The sequence below is a fragment of the Rhinoraja longicauda genome, chromosome 23, assembly GCF_053455715.1.
Source record: "Rhinoraja longicauda isolate Sanriku21f chromosome 23, sRhiLon1.1, whole genome shotgun sequence".
Taxonomy (NCBI): Eukaryota; Metazoa; Chordata; class Chondrichthyes; order Rajiformes; family Arhynchobatidae; genus Rhinoraja; species Rhinoraja longicauda.
Window position 1 is genome coordinate 34,380,721 of NC_135975.1, and position 21,681 is coordinate 34,402,401.

The 21,681-nt window shown below is 46.6% G+C and overlaps 2 protein-coding genes across 2 annotated transcripts in view; one reads left to right on the forward strand and one right to left on the reverse strand.

The window, feature by feature from the left end:
• Positions 1-3,847, reverse strand: part of LOC144605042 (transmembrane and coiled-coil domain protein 3-like) — a 28,055-nt gene extending 24,208 nt beyond the window's left edge. The window contains exon 1 of the mRNA XM_078420083.1: positions 3,714-3,847. Coding sequence (XP_078276209.1) covers positions 3,714-3,847 — 134 coding nt within the window. The remainder of the gene's footprint in view (positions 1-3,713) is intronic.
• Positions 3,848-11,293: 7,446 nt separating this feature from the next.
• LOC144605043 (plexin-C1-like) lies at positions 11,294-20,511 on the forward strand. Its single transcript, XM_078420084.1, has 6 exons — positions 11,294-11,364; positions 11,471-11,659; positions 15,475-15,565; positions 16,532-16,723; positions 16,845-17,000; positions 20,503-20,511. Exons 1-6 carry the CDS (start codon positions 11,294-11,296, stop codon positions 20,509-20,511), a joined length of 708 nt encoding a protein of 235 aa, XP_078276210.1.
• Positions 20,512-21,681: the final 1,170 nt, after the last annotated feature.

Sequence of the window (21,681 nt, forward strand, 5' to 3'; positions counted from 1 at the left end):
AATCAGGGGGCAGCGCTTTAAAACCTCTGTAACTTAAAACATATGCGACCGAATTAAATAAAAATATCATTTTCCAGCAGCGAACCGCGTGGCGATTAAGGCGGTATAAAATGCGTGGCGCTACGGTCATCGTTTTCCCGAAATTGCCAAAATCAACCGAAATGAAATATATACACATATATTTTAACAAGATCTGAGTTTTAATAGTATACTAGCAAAGGGGGGCCCGTTGGGCCCGTCCCCACACCCCCCATTCTCTCCTCCCCATCCCCACTCTTACTCTCCCCACACTCTCCCCTTTGGCCCGTCCTCTTAGGGTTTCCATTGTAACCGGGAGGGTGGAGGGGAATGCAAATATCAATAATGGCCCAAGTGTATTTTCTTCCTTGATTCTATGATCATTAGGCAATGTGAAACTTGGAATACTTGTCAGGCATTGCAAAATATAAACCATTAAATAGTGGTGAGGACATTGGGTCTTAGACTCCCACCAGTGGAAACATCCCTTCTATCCACTCTGTACTGTGTTCTGACCTATAAAGATGTTTGTCCATTTTCCATTATCAGCTTCACCAAATCTCTGTTCTCTTGGATGAGAGAGCTGTGTTATATGCATCAGTATTTCTGTTGGAATTAAGATATTTGCACTTTTAAAAATAAATGCAAAAACTCACACATGCACGAGTGGGTAAATTAACGTTGTGACATTGTGCTTTCGATTGCAGTTTGATAATGAACGAAGGATAATTCCTGTGAACCTTATCCATACTAATGATGCCAAAAATATCATTGACAATCCAAACAAAATCACAGGTAATTAGATGTTCAATCCATCGTTTAATACTCTTTAGATATAAAATAGACCAAGTGGACCCGTTGGGCCCAAACCTCTCCTGCATTGGTGCAGCACCCCTCTCCCCTCCCCCCCTCTCCCCTCCCCCTCTCCCCTCCCTCCACTCCTCTCCCCCTCTCCTCTCCCCCTCTCTCTCCTCCTCTCCTCTCCCCCTCTCCTCTCCCCCTCTCCTCTCCCCCTCTCCTCTCCCCCTCTCCTCTCCCCCTCTCCTCTCCCCCTCTCCTCTCCTCTCCCCCTCTCCTCTCCCCTCTCCTTTCCCCCACCCCTCCCCCCACTCCATCCCCCTCAACCCCCCACATCCTCCCTCCCTCCATTACCCTCCCTCCAACCCCCTCTCTCCCACGATAGACACAGAGTGCTGGAGTAACTCAGAGAGTCAGGCAGCACCTCAGTTTGGTTTGGCTGAGAGAAACAGCCCTTTGGCCCACCGAGTCCACACCGACTTGCGATCCCTCTCATTAATACTACCCTACACGCACTTGGGACAATTTCCACAGAAACCAAGCCAATTAATCTTCAAAACCTTTACATCTTTGGAGTGTGAGAGGAAACCCAAGATCTCGGAGAAAACCCACACGGTCATGGGGAGAACATACAAACTTTCGTGCAGACAGCACCTGTTGTCAGGATGGAACCCGGGTCTCTGGTGGGCTGAAAGCGCTGTACGGCAGCAACTCTACCGCTGCGCCACTGTGCGCCCCCTGCATCCTCTCTGGCTTAATCACATGCTTCCTTTTTAAAATTTGAGAGGGACGGACAGAGTTGACGTGGGTAGGCTTTTCCCTTTGAGAGTGGGGAAGATTCCAACAAGGGGACATAGGCTTCAGAATTGAGGGACAAAGGTTTAGGGGTAACATGAGGGGGAACTTCTTTACTCAGAGGGTTGTGGCTGTATGGAATGGGCTTCCGGTGGAAGTGGTGGAGGCTGGCTCGATTTTATTATTTAAGAGTAAATTGGATAGGTATATGGATAGGAGGGGATTGGAGGGTTATGGTCTGAGTGCAGGTAGATGAGACTAGGTCAGGGAGAATGGTCGGCGTGGACTGGTAGGGCCGGACAGGCCTGTTTCCATGCTGTAGTTGTTATATGTTATATATATGGTGACCACAACTACACAAAGTACTCCTGGTGCAGTCTCATCAACATATTATACAGCTGCAACAAACTCTTGCACTTATTGTTCCAGCAATGAAGCCAAACGTGGTTTACTCCTTCCCCCCCCCCCCCCCCCCCCCACCCTGCCCACCTGTCATTGACAGTGAGCTGACATAAGATGGCGGGAAGACACTGTTGCTGAAGTGTGGAGATCATTTTATGCGTCGGTGCCAAAACACATGTTCATTCCTCTCCTCCCACCTCACCAAATTCAATAAAGGTGCCCTGGTGGAATCAGTAATGTTATTGCCACTTGTTCTACGTTACTCCCTGTAATCTGACTCTGTCAGCGGCTCCCCACACAACTGCGGACCTGTTGTCGCTGAATTGTTGTTATTTTGGGGTTTTTTAATCAGAAATATTTATTCAAATATTAAAATAATATCTATAATACAATAAAACCAAAACAGAGCCCCCCACCAATATACAAGACAAACAATGAAACTATTATACAACTATCTTACACTCCTTGTCGAGGATGCATTCAACCCCCCGCGGTGCCCAGCGGTCCCGGCAATCCCCCAGGGTGCCCGTGGACAGCGCGTGGTCCTCTCTAAACCCACCCGGGCGCGGACGTAACCCTGGAAAAAGGGGCAGGCAGCCGGCTCGGGCAGAGCCCTCTTCTGCCTGGCGCCGTGACTCGCGGATGGCCAGCTTGGCCAGGCCCAGGAGCAACCCAACCAGGACACGCTGAATTGTTAAGTGATTTTACAATATGTCTGCAAAAACGAGGTATTGCACTGAACCCACAGTATGTACAAGTGACGATAAAGTATCGTCATCATTGTCATCAGCAATATCATCATGATCAGAGGAGGAGGAATAGATCGGGTAGGTGCACAGAGTCTCTTGCCCAGAGTAGGGGAATCGAGGACCAGAGGACATAGGTTTAAGGTGAGGGGGAAAAGATTTAAGAGGAATCTGAGGGATAAACTTTTTCCCACACAAAGGGTGGTGGGTTGTTAAGCTGCCAGAGGAGGTAGTTGAGACAGGGGACTATCCCAATGTTTAAGAAACAGTTAGAGAGGTACATGGATAGGACAGTTTTGGAGGGATATGACCAAACACGGGCAGGTGGGACTAATGTAGCTGGACATGTTGGCCGGTATGGGCAAGTTGGGGGCCGAAGAGCCTGTTTCCACGCTGTATCACTCTATAACTCGAAGACTCTAATATTAGTATGTATCTATAGTAAGGTTTACACCTTGACCCTTGTTACCAAAACTACAGCTTGCTCTTGTGTACAGTAAACCCTCATGTTAAGACCACAGTTTAAGAATAAGGGGTAGGCCATTTAGATCGGAGATGAGGAAAAACCTTTTCAGTCAGAGAGTTGTGAATCTGTGGAATTCTCTGCCTCAGAAGGCAGTGGATGCCAATTCTCTGAATGCATTCAAGAGAGAGCTAGATAGAGCTCTGAAGAATAGCGGCGTATGGGGAGAAGGCAGGAACGGGGTACTGATTGAGAATGATCAGCCATGATCACATTGAATGGCGGTGCTGGCTCGAAGGGCCGAATGGCCTACTCCTGCACCTATAGTCTATTGTCTATTAACAGACCCCTTTATAATGGATTTTGGTTATTTGCGGACGGACGTGCCCACGCCCCCCCTGACCCACACCACCTCCCCTCCACATACAGACCTGGTTCCAACGCCTCCCCCGGCCCACAAGGAGCGGCAGCGAGCCCGTCACCCACCGCACGATCCAGTGACACGGCTACTGTTGCGGCTCACGTTGTAGCCCCTGGGGACAGCGCTCTCCTCAGGCCGCCGCCAACAACAGGACGTGCTCAGGCATCGTGTGGCCCCCTCCGCTCTCACCAGCTGATGCTTCATCCTGTCGGCCGATGCTTTGTCCACTCCCTCCTCCACCACCGCCTTCTCCTCCTCCTCCTATCGCTGTGCGCACTCCACCGCTCCCTCCTCCACCGCCCTCTTTTCATCCATCTCTCTGGAGTCACCGACATACTCCACCTGGGAAGATGTTGATGGCTGTGAAAGAGAAGGAGGAGGTGGAGGGGGAGGGAGGGAGCGGTGGAGGGGGTCAGAGCGACGGGAGAAGGAGGAGGAGGAGGGAGCGGTGGAGTGGTGGAGGGGACAAAGCATCGGCCGACAGGATGAAGCAGAAGCTGGTGACAGGGGAGGGGGCCCCACGATGCCCGAGTGCGTCCTGTTGGTGGTGGCAGCCTGAGGAGAGCGCTGTCCCCAGGGGCTACAACGTGAGCCGCAACAACAGCCGTGTCACTGGACCATGCAGTGGGTGGGTGGTGCCGGGCAGCGGCATCGGCACCTAGTTTAAAGGTGAAACGACACAAAGCACTGGAGGAACAGCAGATTGAACCAGTCTGAAGCATAGAAACATAGAAAATAGGTGCAGGAGGAGGCCATTCGGCCCTTCGAGCCAGCACCGCCATTCATTGTGATCATGGCTGATCGTCTCAATCAGTAACCCGTGCCTGCCTTCTCCCCATATCCCTTGATTCAATTAGCCCCTAGAGCTCTATCTAACTCTCTCTTAAATCCAACCAGTGATTTGGCCTCCACTGCCTCTGTGGCAGAGAATTACACAAATTCACAACTCTCTGGGTGAAAAGGTTTCTTCTCACCTCAGTTTTAAATGGCCTCCCCTTTATTCTAAGACTGTGGCCCCTGGTTCTGGACTCGCCCAACATTGGGAACATTTTTCCTGCATCTATCTTGTCCAGTCCTTTTATAATTTTATATGTTTCTATAAGATCCCCTCTCATCCTTCTAAACTCCAGTGAATACAAGCCTACTGAAGTAGGGTCCCAACCCAAAACATCACCTGTCCACGTTCTCCAAAGATGCTGCCTCACCTGAGTTACTCCAACACTTTGTGTCCTTTTGTATATTAACCATCATCTGCAGTTCTTTGTTTCAACTACTGTACATACAATCATAATCCTTTACTCGGTTTAGTTTAGTTTAGAGATAGCGCATGGAAACAGGCTCTTCGGCACACCGAGTCCGCGCCGACCAGCGATCCCCACACATTAACACTATCCTACACACACTAGGGACAATTTCCACTTACACCAAACCAATTAACCTACAAACCTGTACGTCTTTGGAGTGTGGGAGGAAACCGAAGATCTTGGAAAAAAACCCACGCAGGTCACGGGGAGAACGTACAAACTCCGTACAGACGGAACCCGTGGCCAGGATCGAACCCGGGTCTCCGGCGTTGCAAGCGCTATAAGGCAGCAATTCGACCTCTGCGCCTTTGTCGGTTGTAGAGGCAATCGGCAATAATGGACACCATTCCCCTTCCCTCCCCCAATGGACCGTTATAACGAGGGTTTTCTGCATTGTGTTTTTGCATTCCCATTGTATTGAGTTATCTGTTTTTACAGTTTATAGTTGTGATGACCAGAAGCCAGGCTGTGCTTTCTGTACCCCACAAAAGAGTTGCACGGTAAGGAATATTCTCCTTTCATTCATTTTTAACGTTGGGATTGTGTAAATATAACTTTCACTGAGTCTTGCCTTTTTGATACAACTGACACAAATCAATACTGAATTTCAGTTCCACCAATGCTAGATACCAGAAATGAAAAATAAATTCCTGGAAAAACTCAACAGATCGGGCAGTATCTGTGGAGAAAGAAACAAGGTTAAGGTTTCGATGGACACAAAATGCTGGAGTAACTCAACGGGTCAGGCAGCAGCTCGGGAGAGAAGGAATGGGTGACGTTTCGGGACGAGACCCTTCTTCAGACTGATGTCAGGGGACAAGTCCCGCCCCCTCCCCTGACATCAGTCCGAAGAAGGGTCTCGACCCGAAACGTCACCCATTCCTTCTCTCCCGAGCTGCTGCCTGACCCGCTGAGTTGCTCCAGCATTTTGTGTCTACCTTCGATTTTAACCATCATCTGCAGTTGTTTTCCTACACTAGGTTAATGTTTCAATAGGACTGTTCCACCACAGGGACATCAAGCTGAAATGTTAACTTGTTCTCTCTCTGTGAATGCTGTCTGACACCCGTAATGCTTCCAGCATTTTTGGTTTCAGTAATCTATGAGGGACAAATTGTTCTAGCTGTTTCTTATTATTCTATAAATGCACTTTTATTTTTCTTGAAATTACGGAGTATGGAAACTAATGTTCATGATCCGAAACATGGTCCCAGTTCAAATCTCACCGATAGCAAGATGGCAAGCTTGGTTCAGTAAATCAAGGGTGGTATGGTGGCGTGGTGGTAGGGTTGTTGCCTTACAGCACCAGGGACCCGGGTTCCATCCCGACTACGGGTGCTGTCTGTACGGAGTTTGTACGTTCTCCCCGTGACCTGCGTGGGTTTTCTCCGGGATCTCTGGCTTCCTCAAAGACGTACAGGTTTGTAGGTTAGTTGGCTTTGGTAAAATTGTAAATAGTCCCTAGTGTGCGTAGGATAGTGCTAGTGTGTGGGGATCGCTGGTCGGCTTGGGCTCAGTGGGCCGAAAGGGCCTGTTTATGTGCTGTATCTCTAAACTGAGGGAACAAAATGTAGGTTATCATAACATATTTAGAAAAACATCGTCAGTTGCTTCCTTTACAATTTTCCTCTCTTCACAGAATTTCAGAGATGCCAGTCCCATGCGTATTGTACTTTAGAGGTGTACAAATCCATGAGAGGAATAGATTGGGTAGATGCACAGAGTCTCTTGCCGAGAGTAGGGGAATCGAGGACCAGGGGACATAGGTTCAAGGTGGATAGGAAAAGATTTAATAGGAATCTGAGGGGTAACTTTTTCACACAAAGGGTGGTGGATGTATGGAACAAGCTGCCAGAGGAGGTAATTGAGGCAGGAACTATCCCAACTTTTAAGTGAGAGTTAGACAGGTACATGGATAGGGCAGGTTTGGAGTCATATGGTCCAAGCGTAGACAGGTGGGACTAGTGTAGCTGGGACATTGTTGGCCGGTGTGGGCAAGTTGGGCCGAAGGGCCTGTTTTCACGCTGTATCACTCTGACTCTATGACATACATACGATCTTCTTGGGGCCTATTATGTGTCAAATATCTTTTGCAAGTGTATATGTATCAGGTCAGCTACATTACCTCATTAATCATCTGTGTTACTTAATCACAAATTATTTGTCTTTAACAAGTCAGTTCTGGTTTCCTCTAGTTGATCCACATAATCCACATGATGGCTATTTAGAACTTGCCTCATGCTAAACTGACCCATCTGGCCTGGTTTTATTCCTACAACCTTATTTCAACAAGGTTGTTTACATTGGCAGATTTCCAGTGCTCGGCACCATTGGGGTGGCCAACTGTCCCGTATTAGCCGGGACATCCCGTATTTTGGGCTAAATTGGTTTGTCCCGTACGGGACCGCCCTTGTCCCGCATTAGGTTTTGGGTCGAGATCCTTCTTCGAATCTGAAGGATCTCGACCCGAAAGGTCATCCATTCCTTCTCTCCAGAGATGCTGCCTGACTCGCTGAGTTACTCCAGCATTTTGTGTCGACCTGTTCCCCTTTACTTTGATGAGCTTCCATCAACATCTGGCGAAGACAAATGTAAAGTACATTTTTTTAGACTTTACAGATGCAGCACAGAAACAGGCCATTCGGCCCACCATGTCTGCGCCAACACGGTGGTTGCATCGGCCATTTTTCTACGGAGTGGTCTGCTGGAGCAGCAGCATCTCAGCGGCGGAAGGGAAGAGACTCGACAAGCTGGTCAGGAAGGCCAGCTTTGTCCTGGGTTGCCCCCTCGACTCAGTGCAGGTGGTGGGAGAGAGGAGGATGATGGCAAAGCTAACATCGCTGCTGGACAACGACTCCCACCCCATGCAGGACACTGTCACTGCACTGAGTAGCTCCTTCAGTGACAGACTCCTTCACCCCAAGTGCGTGAAAGAGAGATATAGGAGGTCCTTCCTTCCCGCTGCTGTGAGACTGCACAACCAGCACTGCTCCCAGCAGATGAGTCAACAGTAACAGCTAAGAACACACAGAAAACTGATGACAATTTATGTATCTTTATTTATAATGAATGATCTCTTGCTCTCTTGCTGTCCACTTTGCTACTGTAACGCTGTAAATTTTGCCGGTGTGGGACGAATAAAGGAATATATTATTATAAACACTGATCCCCGTACACTAACACTATGCTACACAAGGACAATTCTAGGGACAATTTTCAATTTTTCTGATGCCAATTAACCTGCAAATCAGTACGTCTTTGAAGTGTGGGAGGAAACCGGAGCACCCGGAGAAAACTTATGCGGTCGCAGGGAGAAGGTACAAACTTCATACAGTCAGGATTGAACCCGGGTCTCTGGCGCTGTAAGGTGGCAACTCTACCACTGCGCCACCGTGTGGCCCCCTTTGTACCTCAGCCGCATCCTCTGCCTCCATCAGTAGACTCCCTTTTAGATCCCTGGGATGGCGGGACTATCATATGAGGAGAGATTGAAAAGACTAGGCTTGTATTCACTGGAGTTTAGAAGGATGAGAGGGGATCTTATAGAAACATATACAATTATAAAAGGACTGGACAAGCTAGATGCAGGAAAAATGTTCCCAATGTTGGGGGAGTCCAGAACCAGGGGCCACAGTCTTAGAATAAAGGGGAGGCCATTTAAAACTGAGGTGAGAAAAAACTTTTTCACCCAGAGAGTTGTGAATTTGTGGAATTCTCAGCCACAGAGGGCAGTGGAAGCTAAATCACTGGATGGATTTAAGAGAGAGTTAGATAGAGCTCTAAAGGCTAGTGGAATCAAGGGATATGGGGAGAAGGCAGGCACGGGTTATTGATTGGGGACGATCAGCCATGATCACAATGAATGGCGGTGCTGGCTCGAAGGGCCGATTGGCCTCCTCCTGCACCTAGTTTCTATGTTTCTATGTTTCTATCTCTCGTTAACCCTGGTTCTTTTCCTGCAACCCTACTCTTGTCCACGTGCCTACAGAACATTTTTAGTTTTTGCCGGTCTTATCTCACATTCTTGCTTTGCCTCTCTTATTTCCTTTTCCACTTAAACTCTGAAAGTTATGTAATCAGCCCGCTTCTCATTTATGTGAACAACTTGTCATTTGCCACGTACTTTTATTCTGCTCTGTGGTTTTAGCTTCCATTTTTCAATCATGCCTTGGGCACTGTCGTTAATTTTCCTGTCCTTCTCCTTCATAAGAAACTACTTCAAACTCACAAGCTTTGGGGGGTGGCACGGTGGCGCAGCGGTAGAGTTGCTGCCTCACAGCACCACAGACCCGGGTTCCATCCTGACCACGGGTGCTGTCTGTATGGAGTTTGTACGTTCACCCTGTGACCTGCGTAGGTTTTCTCTGCGAGCTCCGGTTTCCTCCCACACTCCAAAGGCGTACAGGTAAAAAATGTACATTGTCCCTAGTGTGTGTAAGATAGTGTTCATGTGCGGGGATCGCTGGTCAGCACGGACTCGGTAGGCCACAGAGCCTGTTTCCGTGCTGTGTCTCCAAACTACACCAAACTAAACTAATCTCTGCCAACTAGAACTGGTAATTTAAAAAACTCTTCTTGTGCTAGGAATCGATCGTTACGTCTATAAGACCAGACCGTGTGGCATCATCAGGAAGAAACACATTGAGCATTGTTGGGAAAAGGCTAAATGTTGGATCGCGTGCCGCACTGCTGATCCATGGGGTGGCTGACCACAGTGTAGCCAGGTAAGTGAAAGCAGTCACAGACTGAGGTTTTACCAGTGGGCAACCCTTTTTGAATGTTATGGACCTATGCCGCATTCTCTATCGAAGTTGAGATAACCTGATATGCTTGTTTAAACAAACGTGTATAAGTGGCGCAGTGGGTAGAGCTGCTGCCTCACAGCGCCAGAGACCCGGGTTTGACCCTGACCGTGGGTGCTGTCAGTGTTCTCCCTATAACCACGTGAGTTTCCTCCGGGTGGTCCGGTTTCCTCCCACATCCCAAAGACGTGCGGGTTTGCAGGTTATTTGGCCCTCAATAAATTGCCCCGAGTGTGTTGGGAGTGGATACAAAAGTGGGATAACATCGAACTTCTTGATTTTTATGGGTGTCAGGGGCTATGGGGAGGGATCAGGGGTTAGGAGGGAGAGATGGATCAGCCATGATTGAATGACAGGGTAGACTTGAGAGGCCGAATGGCCTAATTGTGCTCCTATCCCTTATGAACTTCTGAACTATGTGTGAACGGGTGATCAACTGTTGGCTTGGACTTGGTAGGTCGAAGGGCCTGTTTCCATGCTGTACCAACCAATCAATCTATTGATCAATCGATCAATCAATCAATTGCTCGATCACAGTTATACTGTCCATTAAAGTAGATTTAAAGTTTAAATGAGATATCCTTGGGCACCAGGAACCATGCACTGTTGGGAATCATCACGTGATTTGTTGATGTTGAAAGACTGGAGCGGCTAGGCTTGTATACACTGGAAATCAGAAGGATGAGAGGGGATCTTATCAAAACATATAAGATTATTAAGGGGTTGGACACGTTAGAGGCAGGAAACATGTTCCCAATGTTGGGGGAGTCCAGAACCAGGGGCCACAGATTAAGAATAAGGGGTAGGCCATTTAGAACGGAGATGAAGAAAAACTTTTTCAGTCAGAGAGTTATAAATCTGTGGAATTCTCTGCCTCAGAAGGCAGTGGAGGCCAATTCTCTGAATGCATTCAAGAGAGAGCTTGATAGAGCTCTTAAGGATAGCAGAATTAGGGGGTATGGGGAGAAGGCAGGAACGGGGTACTGATTGAGAATGATCAGCCATGATCACATTAAATGGTGGTGCGGGGCCGAATGGCCTACTCCTGCACCTATTGTCTATTGTCTATTTAACTTCTAGCTACCACACATCCTCCTGTCAGTGAGGCAGCTTCTGTGTCTAAATGTCGATGTGTTCATTCTTGAGTGTTCCTAGCAACAATGTCTGTGGTTTGTTTTCATTGCTGGGGAACAGATACAATAGACAATAGGTGCATGAGGAGGCCAGTCGTCTCTTCGAGCCAGCACCGCCATTCACTGTGATCATGGCTGATCATCCACGTTCCTGCCTTCTCCCCATATCCTTTGACTCCGCTATCTTTAAGAGCTCTATCTAACTCTCTCTTGAAAGTATCCAGAGAATCGGCCTCCACTGCCTTCTGAGGCAGAGAATGTAGTCTGAAGAAGGGACTTGACCCGAAACGTCACCCATTCCTTCTCTCCAGAGATGCTGCCTGTCCCGCTGAGTTATTCCAGCAGTTTGTGTCTACGTTCCATTTAAACCAGCATCTGCAGTTTTTTTTCCCCTACAGAAGATTCCACAGAATGGCAACTCCCTACCTTTGCTCTGAACAAATATGCCCTGATTTACAAGTTGATAATGATGGCCAAATAAGGTGCTTTTTGCCCCAGCAGCAGTTCTCCCCCCTCTCCAGCACTGAGGCCATGGAATGTGGCACTGCAAGAGAATGTTGTTTCCTTTTTGGACATTTCCTCTTCCAGATCAAACATCTGCACGATTGAGAACAGCACTCTGGTGAAATGCATTTTACCAGCGGCAATCCATGGCAAGAAAACCGTGTGTTTGTTGTATGATTCTGAAGAGGACTGTACGGCCACCAGAACTGCTTTCCTGGAGTACGTCACCAACATCTATATGACTGAGATTCACCCAGCAGTATCCTGGCTTCAGTAAGTAGGGCAGCGGTCTGGGCAATGGATGATGTGCCCATGCTATTTAATCCGTTGTTTCAAATGTTACTCTGGCTGATTGTACCTTGCAGGAGATAGGAACGTAGACACATAGGAAACAGGTGCAGGAGTAGGCCATTCGGCCCTTTGAGCCAGCACCACCTTTCAATATGATCGTGGCTGATCATCCAAAATCAGTACCCCGTTCCTGCTTTCTCCCCCAAATCCCTCGATTCCGTTAGCCCTAAGGGCGATATCTACCTCTTACGGAGGAGATTATTCATGTCAAAGGCTGAAATCAGCCTGCAAGAGTTCGGAGGGATCGGTCACTATCCTCATCACCACAAGCATGGCATTAATGATGGGTCACCGAGAATGAAGAGGGGCCTGGTGTGGGGGGGCTGTCGAGGACAAAGGGGGAGCTGGGTGGGGGGAAGCCCGCTGTCATGTGCAGCAGCAGGCAGTAGATAAGCTACTTTATAACTTTGTCGGGGGCCAGACACATGGCCACACTCGTGTGCTGCCCAGCTTGTATGTAAAACAAAGCTTCTCCCTGTGCCTAGGCACCCACAGGTACATGTGACAATAAAGTCTCATTCAGTCAATGATTTAGATTACAGCCTGCTTTGGTTTATGGCAAGGGCCTGGAAATGGGAAACCACAACATGCTCTAGGAGTCTACGGAGTAAAGGGTATTTGGACACGTTGGCGCAGCGGTAGAGTTGCTGCCTCACAGCGCCAGAGACTCCGGTTCGATCCTGACCATGGGTGCTGTCTGTATCGAGTTTGTTAGTTCTCCCTGTGACCACGCGGGTTTCCTCCCACACTCTAAAGATGTACAGGTTTGTAGGTTAATTGGTCTTGGTCAAAATTGTCCCTCGTAGGAATGGGTGATGTTTTGGGTCGAGACCCTTCTTCAGACTGTCAAAGATAAGTTCAGTTTAGTTTATTGTCATGTGTACCGAGGTTGTGTTGCTTGTGTTGCATGTTAACCAGTGAGATGAAAGACAATACATGATTACAATTGAGCCATCCACGGTGTACCGATACATGATAAAGGGAATAATGTTTAGTGCAAGGTAAAGCCAGCAAAGTCCAATCAAAGATAGTCCAAGGGTCACCAATGAGGTAGATAGAAGCGCAGGACTGCTCTCTAGTTGTGGTAGGATGGTTCCGTTGCCTGATAACAGCTGCGAAGAAGCTGTCCATGGAGCTGTGCATTTTCATATCTCTTTTATGTCTTTTGTCCGATGTGAGAGGGGAGAAGAGGGAATGGCCAGGGCGAGGTCATAAGGTTATAAGTGATAGGAGTAGAGTTAGGCCATTCAGCCCATCAAGTCTACTCCACCATTCAATCATGGATGATCTATCTCTCCCTCCTAACCCTATTCTCCCGCCTTCTCTCCATAACCTCTGACACCTGTCCTGATCAAGGATCTATCTATCTCTGCCATAAAAATATCCACTGTCTTGGCCTCCACAGCCTTCTGTGGCAAAGAATTCCACAGATTCACCACCCACTGACTGAAGAAATTCCTCCTCATCTCCTACCTAAAAGAACATCTTTTAATTCTGAGGCTATGACCTCTAGTCCTAGACTCTCCCACTAGTGGAAACATCCTCTCCACATCCACTCTATCCAGGCCTTTCACTATTCTGTATGTTTCAATGAGGTCCCCCCTCATTCTTCTAAACTCCAGCGACTACAGGCCCAGTGCCATTAAACGCTCATCATAGGTTAACCTACTCATTCCTGGGATCATTCTTGTAAACCTCCTCTGGACCCTCTCCAGAGCCAGCACATCCTTCCTCAGATATGGGGCCCAAAAATGGCTGACAATATTCCAGATGCGGCCTGACCAGCACTACATAGAGCCTCGGCATTACATCACTGTTTTTGTATACAAGCCCTCTTGAAATAAATGCTAGCATTGAGTTTGCTTTCTTTACTACCGATTCGACTTGCAAGTTAACCTTTTGGGAATCCTGCACCAGCATTCCCTTTTGGGAATCCTGCACCAGCATTCCTTTGGTTCTTTTGCACCTCTGATTTCTGGATTCTCTCCCCATTTAGAAAATAGTCTACGCCTTTATTCCTACTGTCAAAGTGCATGGCTCCACACTTTGCTACGCTATATTCCATCTGCAATTTCTCTGCCCACTGTCCCAACCTGTCCAAGTCCTTCTGCAGAGTCCCTGCTTTCTCTAAACTACCTGCACTTCCACCTATTTTTGTATCATTTTTGGATACTGGCCCTTGATTATGCTGCTGGCCTTGCCGAGGCAGTGGAAGGAAGGTTGGTTTGAATGATGGTCTGGGCTACGTCCACAATTCTCTGCAGTTTCTTGCGGTTTTGGATGGAGCTGTTCCCAGACCAAGCTGTGATGCATCCCGATAAAATGCTTTCTGTGGCGCATCTGTAGAAGTTGGTGAGAATGGTTGGGGACATGCTGAACCTTCTCAGCCTTCTTAGGGAGTGGAGATTAATGCCAAAACAGTAAGATTTAATTTCAAAAGACCAAGTGGACCCGTTGGGGTCTTCCTCCCCTGCACTCCGCTGTCCCCTCCCCTCTCACACCTTCCCCTCTCCCGCCTCCCCCCCACCCACTCCCCATCCGCTTCACCCCTTCCCCCATCCCTCCCCCTCCCTCCCCTCCTCCTCCACCCCTCCGACCCCATCCCATCCCCCCTCCATCTACTTCCCCCCCTCCTCTCCCCCATCCCCTTCCCCCCTCCCCTCCCTAACCCCTTCCACACCTCCCCTCGCTCGGCCCAACCAAGGCACCATTGCCGGGCGGGGAGTACCGCAGTGGTCGGGCAAGGGGGGGACAGGGAGAAGGCACTGACCTCGGCCCCGTTTCTCCTGTGGGCCGGGCGTGGAGCCGAAGCTTCTCCTGCTGCGAGCGGCGGGGACGGCCATCTTGTGGATCCTCTGCAGCAGCCTCTGTGGTGTGCTACACCATGGGAGGAAGCGGGGCATGCTGGGACGGGCGCTGGTCCTCCCGCTGGTCCTCCCAGGTCGGAGGGGGGAGCTCAATTTGTTAAAGTTTATTAGATAAATTGTTTTTAAAAAGTGACAAAGGTGGGTTTATTCAGACCGGGAGGGAATGGAGAGTAGGGTGGGCCTGAAATTGTCGCGCTGTCGTGTACCGTTTTGTCTGTGTAGAGGGCATGGTACACACATAAACATATACACACAAACAAACCAAGAGTTTTAGATAGATATATCATATCATATACATACAGCCGGAAACAGGCCTTTTCGGCCCTCCAAGTCCGTGCCGCCCAGTGATCCCCGTACATTAACACTATCCTACACCCACTAGGGACAATTTTTACATTTACCCAGCCAATTAACCTACATACCTGTACGTCTTTGGAGTGTGGGAGGAAACCGAAGATCTCGGAGTAAACCCACGCAGGTCACGGGGAGAACGTACAAACTCCTTACAGTGCAGCACCCGTAGTCAGGATCGAACCTGAGTCTCCGGCGCTGCATTCGCTGTAAAGCAGCAACTCTACCGCTGCGCTACCGTGCCGCCCATATATATATATATATATATATAATATATAGATAGATAATGATCAATGTTACACCGGGTAACATTGATATTGATAACCAGGATATCAATGTCAAATGATATTTGATAGCCCTCTCAAATATCACATATTACGTGGGAAGATGCAAACATATATTAGTCTGACCTATAATGCCAAACCTTAGTTTTGTTCGATACAGAGGGACTCCCCTGTCCTCCACTAATATTCATCTGTTGTTGAAGTCTTGATTTCTTCTTTCTGTTTTTATTTACAGTGGAGGACGCAGAATGACAATAGGAGGCAAAAATTTAGATGTGCTTAAACAGATGCAGGTGTCATTATCTGAAGGTCAGCGGTCATGGGTTGTAAGTTCATTTTATCTTCCTGTTCCTGAGAGCTGCATTAAAAGTGGAATAACTGATTTTTCAGATGCTGACGTTGCAATTTAACTTGGGGGTGAACTCTGTATGTTAATGCTAGAGTCATGGTCATAGGGTGGTACAGCGTTGAAACAGGCCCTTCGGCCCAACTTGCCCACACCGACCAACAATGTCCCATCTGCACTTGTCCCACCTGCCTGCGTTTGTCCATATCCCTCCAAACCTACTATCCATGTACCTGTCTGAATGTTTCTTAAACCTTGCGATAGTCCCTGCCTCAACTACCTCCTCTGGCAGCTTGTTCCATACACCCACCACCCTCTGTGTGAAAAAGCTACCCCTCAGATTCCTATTAAATATCACAATATCTGTCATAAGAGGAAAAATTGGAAAGACTGGGCTTGTATTCATTGGAATTTAGAAAGATGAGAGGGGATCTTATAGAAACGTATAAAATTATAAATGGACTGGACAAGCTAGACGCAGGAAAAATGTTCCCAATGTTGGGGGAGTCCAGAACCAGGGGCCACAGTCTAAGAATAAAGGGGAGGACATTTAAAACTGAGATGAGAAAGAACTTTTTCACCCAGAGAGTTGTGAAATTGTGGAATTCTCTGCCACAGAGGGTGGTAGAGGCCAATTCACTGGATGAATTTAAAAGATAGAGCTCTAGGGGCTAGTGGAATCAAGGGGTATGGGGAGAAGGCAGGCACGGGTTACTGATTGTGGATGATCAGCCATGATCACAATGAATGGCGGTGCTGGCTCGAAAGGCCAAATGGCCTTCTCCTGCACCTATTTTCTATGTTTCAATGTTAAATCTTTTCCCCCTTCACCTTAGACCCATGTCCTCTGTCCACAATTCCCCTATTCTGGGCAAGAGACTCTGTGCGTTTACCCGATCTATTCCTCACATGAATTGATACACCTTGCTATCTGTTTGTTGTCTAGGAGTGTTCAACTGATCAAGGGAACTGGATCTGTGAATCTCCATGGATCCAAAATGGAATTCCAGGCAACCACTCTGTAGTTTTTAACATCTCTGGATCTGAGCAGCAAGTCAATCTGATATACCACGAAAATCCTGTATTTTACAACTTCACAAAGGTCATTGACGAAAAACAAGTCCTGATAACAGTGATGGTAAAAACAAAAGCTATAAAAGCTATTTCATCTTCTCAGATGCTTGACATCCACCACTCACTTATTTTGAGGCATTCTCTAACTTTTATTGCTCCATTGACAATTTTTTTAAATTTTGCAGCGGAAGGTAGATGATTTACCACTTTCTAAAAGTGACGTCAAGATCTTCGTTCACAGCGATAAAGCCGACCCGTTAGAATGCAACATTACAGAAGTGATGGACGACAAAATAAAATGTGTCTTAAACACAACTGACATTTCAATATCAAAATTAGAGGTACATTCAAACGATTGTTTTTATTTGTGCTGGTGTCGTGGTGAGATCATTCTTTGCACCGTCTCTAGTCATAGAGTGATACAGTGTGGAAACAGGCTCTTCAGTCCAACTTGCTCTCACCGGCCAACATGTCCCATCTACAATAGTCCCACCTGCCTGCTTTTAGCCCATATCCCTCCAAACCTGTCCGATCCATGTATCTGTCTAAATGCTTCTGAAATATTGGGAAAATTCCTGCCTCAACTACCTCCTCTGGTAGCTTGTTCCCTACACCCATCACCCTTTGTGTGAAATAGTTACCCCTCAGGTTCCTATTAAATCTTTTCCCCCTTCAACTTAAACCTATGACCTCTGGTCCTCGATTCCCCTACTCTGGGCAAGAGACTCTGTGCATCTAACCCGATCCATTCCTCTCATGATTTTAGACACCTCTATAAGATCACCCCTCATCCTCATAAGGTTGAAAGCCCTTGGAGAGCAGATTTACTCGAATGTATCCATGACTGGGGATAGAGAGACTAACAAAACTGGGGTCTCACAAAATGCTGGAGTAACTAAGCGGGTCAGGCAGCTTCTCTGGAGAGAAGGAATGGGTGACTTTTCGGGTCGAGACCCTTCTTCAGACTTCAAAACTGGGATTGTTCTTTTAAGAGAAAAATAAATTAATATGGACGTTCAAAATTACATGGTTTTACAGAATAGATTAAAAGAAACTGCTTCCACTGCCACAAAGTTGAGTAAGATTTTTTTTTAGATTTAGATTTAGAGATACAGCACGAAAACAGGCCCTTCAGCCCACTGAGTCCGCGCCGCCCAGCGATCCCCACCTACACACACTAGGGTCAATTTTTACATTTACCCAGTCAATTAACCTACAAACCTGTACGTCTTTGGAGTGTGGGAGGAAACCGAAGATCTCGGAGAAAACCCATGCAGGTCACGGGGAGAACGTACAAACTCCGTACAGACGGCGCCCATAGTCAGGATCGAACCCGAGTCTCCTGCGCTGCATTTGCTGTAAGGCAGCAACTCTACCGCTGCGCCACCGTGCCGCCGGCAAAGGACATAGACTTAAGCAGGCATGTGAATTTTCCGTGGATTTCCGCATTTTTAAAATCCATTTTCAGCGCTTTTTGCATGATTTCCGCGTTTTTCACTTTGCCAAAATCGCGTTTAGCAACAGAGAAATCGGATCGGAACAAAAAAAGAAATTAAACGATGTATAGGCTTGTAATGGGTTCTGCTAGAGGTCGCTCGGGGCTCCCTGAGAAATCCCCCCCCCCCCCGCACCCTGGAAGTCTCCCCGAAAATGTGGCACCTAGGCTGTGCAAGGCAGCCAATCTCGACCTCATCGGGACTTCCACGGCCGATCGGTGGGTTGAATTTGCAACCTGCGGCCGGGGCTCTGGAACTCCAGCCCAGCTGGAACCAGCACACCATCCCCATAGCCGACTTCCTTGGCCGGCTGGATAAACCAGCAAAGCTCTGGAACCAAGAGTGCCAGAAAATCAGTGGTGGAACTGTAATGAGTAAATATTAAATTTAAGTGCAAGATTATATAACTAAATTAATTAAGATGGGGTTAAAGTAAAAAAACACAGCAGAAAAGCCAATTACCACCTTTTTGGGCTGGTTATCAATTAATGTGTGAATTTACTTCAAAATGTTATTAGTATACAGTGACATATACAAGACTTTTCTTTGCCTTCCATCACAGTGAGGGTGTGCCTAGAGCAATCACTGTGATGGCTGTTTGTATTATAAATTGTATCTGTGTGTCCTGTGCTTTGTGTTGTATACTGCCGGACCCTGACGTGAGAGGACGCTGGCGCTGTTTATTCGCCGCTTCTCCGTTAGGATAGTTTGTCTGTTTGTTTTTATGTTATGATTGTTTTTGTAAAGCGCTTTGAGCTTCTGGAAAGGCGCTATATAAAATAAATGCTTATTATTATTATTATTATTATATATTCACATTATTTTGTAAAGTCTGTTTTTACTTGCGTGGGTTTTCTCCGAGATCTTCGGTTTCCTCCCACACTCCAAAGACGTACAGGTATGTAGGTTAATTGGCTGGGTAAATGTAAAAATTGTCCCTAGTGGGTGTAGGATAGTGTTAATGTACGGGGATCATTGGGCGGCACGGACTTGGTGGGCCGAAAAGGCCTGTTTCCGGCTGTATATATATGATATGATGATGATATGATACTTTGAAATGCACTAAAAGAGGCTTGAAACTGGTAATTTTGTGTGTAAATTTTCCAATTTTTTGAGCCCCGCTCTGTGCCTCGTGCAAGTGCTCGGCTCTCTTCTCTTTTTTTACCTCACTCACATGCCTGCTTAAGGTAAATGCAAAAAGAACCAAGGCTTGAGGTGGCACGATGGTGCAGTGGTAGAGTTGCTGCCTTACAGCGCCAGAGACCCGGGTTCGATCCTGACTACGGATGCTGTCTGTACGGAGCTTGTAAATTCTCCCTTTGATCTCTGGGACTCCAGTTTCTTTCCACACTCCAAAGAGGTGCGGGTTTGTAGGTTAATTGGCTTGGTAAAATGGTAAAAAGAAATTGTTCCTAGTGTGTGTAGGATAGTGTTAATGTGTGGGCGTCAGTGGTCGGCGCGGACTCGGTGGGCCGAGGGGCCTGTTTCTCTAAACTAAGCTTGTCTGGGGTTGAGAATATTTTAATACAATGAGTTCTGGTTGCAATGGTAGAAGATTGGGTGTTAACTTTCATAAGGAACTTGAAAATAAGAACTTCTCAAGGCATTATAGAAAGATCTCACAGCTCTCCAAAGAGGCTACACAGGCATAATGGGCTAAATGGTATCCTTTCATATTGTACAATGTACACAGAATTGCACATCCCGTCCTACCATGATATAATTTGAGGGAAATCTATTTTACTAAATGTTTTTTTTCATTCAAATACAAAGGTTATTGCAAATTAATGTTGCTCTATACAGAAGATAATGGTAATAAAGATGACAGGCCCTTTTAGCCACATGAACTAAGAGAAAAAGATTAACATTTGCTTGGATAAATCTGGTGACAGGGCAGTAGTTTAGTTTAGAGATACAGCACAGAAACAGGCCCTTCAGCCCACCGAGTCCACGCTGACCAGCGATCCTCGTACACTGATACTATCCAGGAACAATTTACAATTTTTACCAAAGCCAATTAACCTACAAACTTGAAGGTAGACACAAAATGCTGGAGTAACTCAGCGGGTCAGGCAGCATCTCTGGAGCGAAGGAATAGGTGACGTTTCGGGTCGAGACTCTTCTTCAGATCCTATCATTTAAAGTGGAATATTGAAGTTGTTGATTTAAAATCTTAATCATTTACAGTTATTAACTCCTAGTGATTTTGTTGCTTTAAAAGTATTAAAGTTATGTTTTCTACCTAGATGAGAATTGGACAATACACTAGAAACCTAATTATTCCATCGACCAACAAATACATTTTCTTTGGATTTCTTGTGATACCTGTTATGCTGGTGATTTTCAGTGCCAGTAAGTATTTAATGTACAATTTTAAATGTTATTCGATAAAATAACTGATATCTGTTAGTGCTCTCCCAGCAATTGTCTTGTCTTGCCTGCCACTTGCTTTGGCCAGAGTTGGAATAATGGGAATGAGGGAGGGATGTGGGATGTGGGATTGATCAACGTAGAGAAGAATGGATGGCATAGAGGGAATGGTGGAACAAATCTGAATTGATGGATTCGTAGTTTAATAGATGAAGATTGAGTGAACATGGAGAAAATGGATGGATGAATAAGAACTGTTCCTAAACTCACAGTGGTTGTGTAATTAAGGCATCAAGAATTAATTACTGGCTAATTGTGTGTTATTGCAGTTGGTCAAAATTAGATTAAACTTAGAATGACTCTGAGTGACCTGATCATCCGTAGCATCTTTAGCAGCTTACAACCCAGCGTTATGAATATTGATTTCTCTAACTTCAAGTAACCCTTGCATCCCCTCTCTCCGTCCCTCCCCCACCCTCGGCTAGTAATTTTACTAGTTTCAAAGTCATCTTGTTGAGTCTCATTGTCTGTAACTTGTTTTCACCTAGCCCATAGCTAACAATGGCCCGTTTCCTTTAACATCTTTACTTTTTTGCATATCTTTCATTTATTTGTTCTATATTTTTCACCCACATGTTTAGACCATAATAGTGTTTCATTATTGTTTTGATGTGTTTATGCTTTATTCTTAATTGTTAACTATGCTTGTGTTGTTATTTGTGAGCGGAGCACCAAGGCACATTCCTTGTATATGCATACTTGGCCAATAAACTTATTCATATCATATTTCACTATATCACCATCTATATCTCTCATTTCCCTCTCCCCTGACTCTCAGTCTGAAGAAGGGTCTCGACCCGAAACATCATCTATTCCCTTTCTCCAGAGATGCTGCCTGACCCGCTGAGTTACTCCAGCTTTTTGTGTCTAGCTGTAGCAAGATTCAGAATAAGGGAAACAAAAAACCTAAATGCTGAAAGAACTGAGCCAGTCGAGCAGTATCTATGGGAAGTAAAAACAGTTAATGCTTCAGGTCTGATCAATAATTTTCAACCTGACAACGAAGTTGCCTTCTCTTTCCACAGGTGCTGTTTGACTGGCTGAGTTAATCAGGTCATAAGTGATAGGAGCAGTAGTCAAGTCTGCTCCACCATTC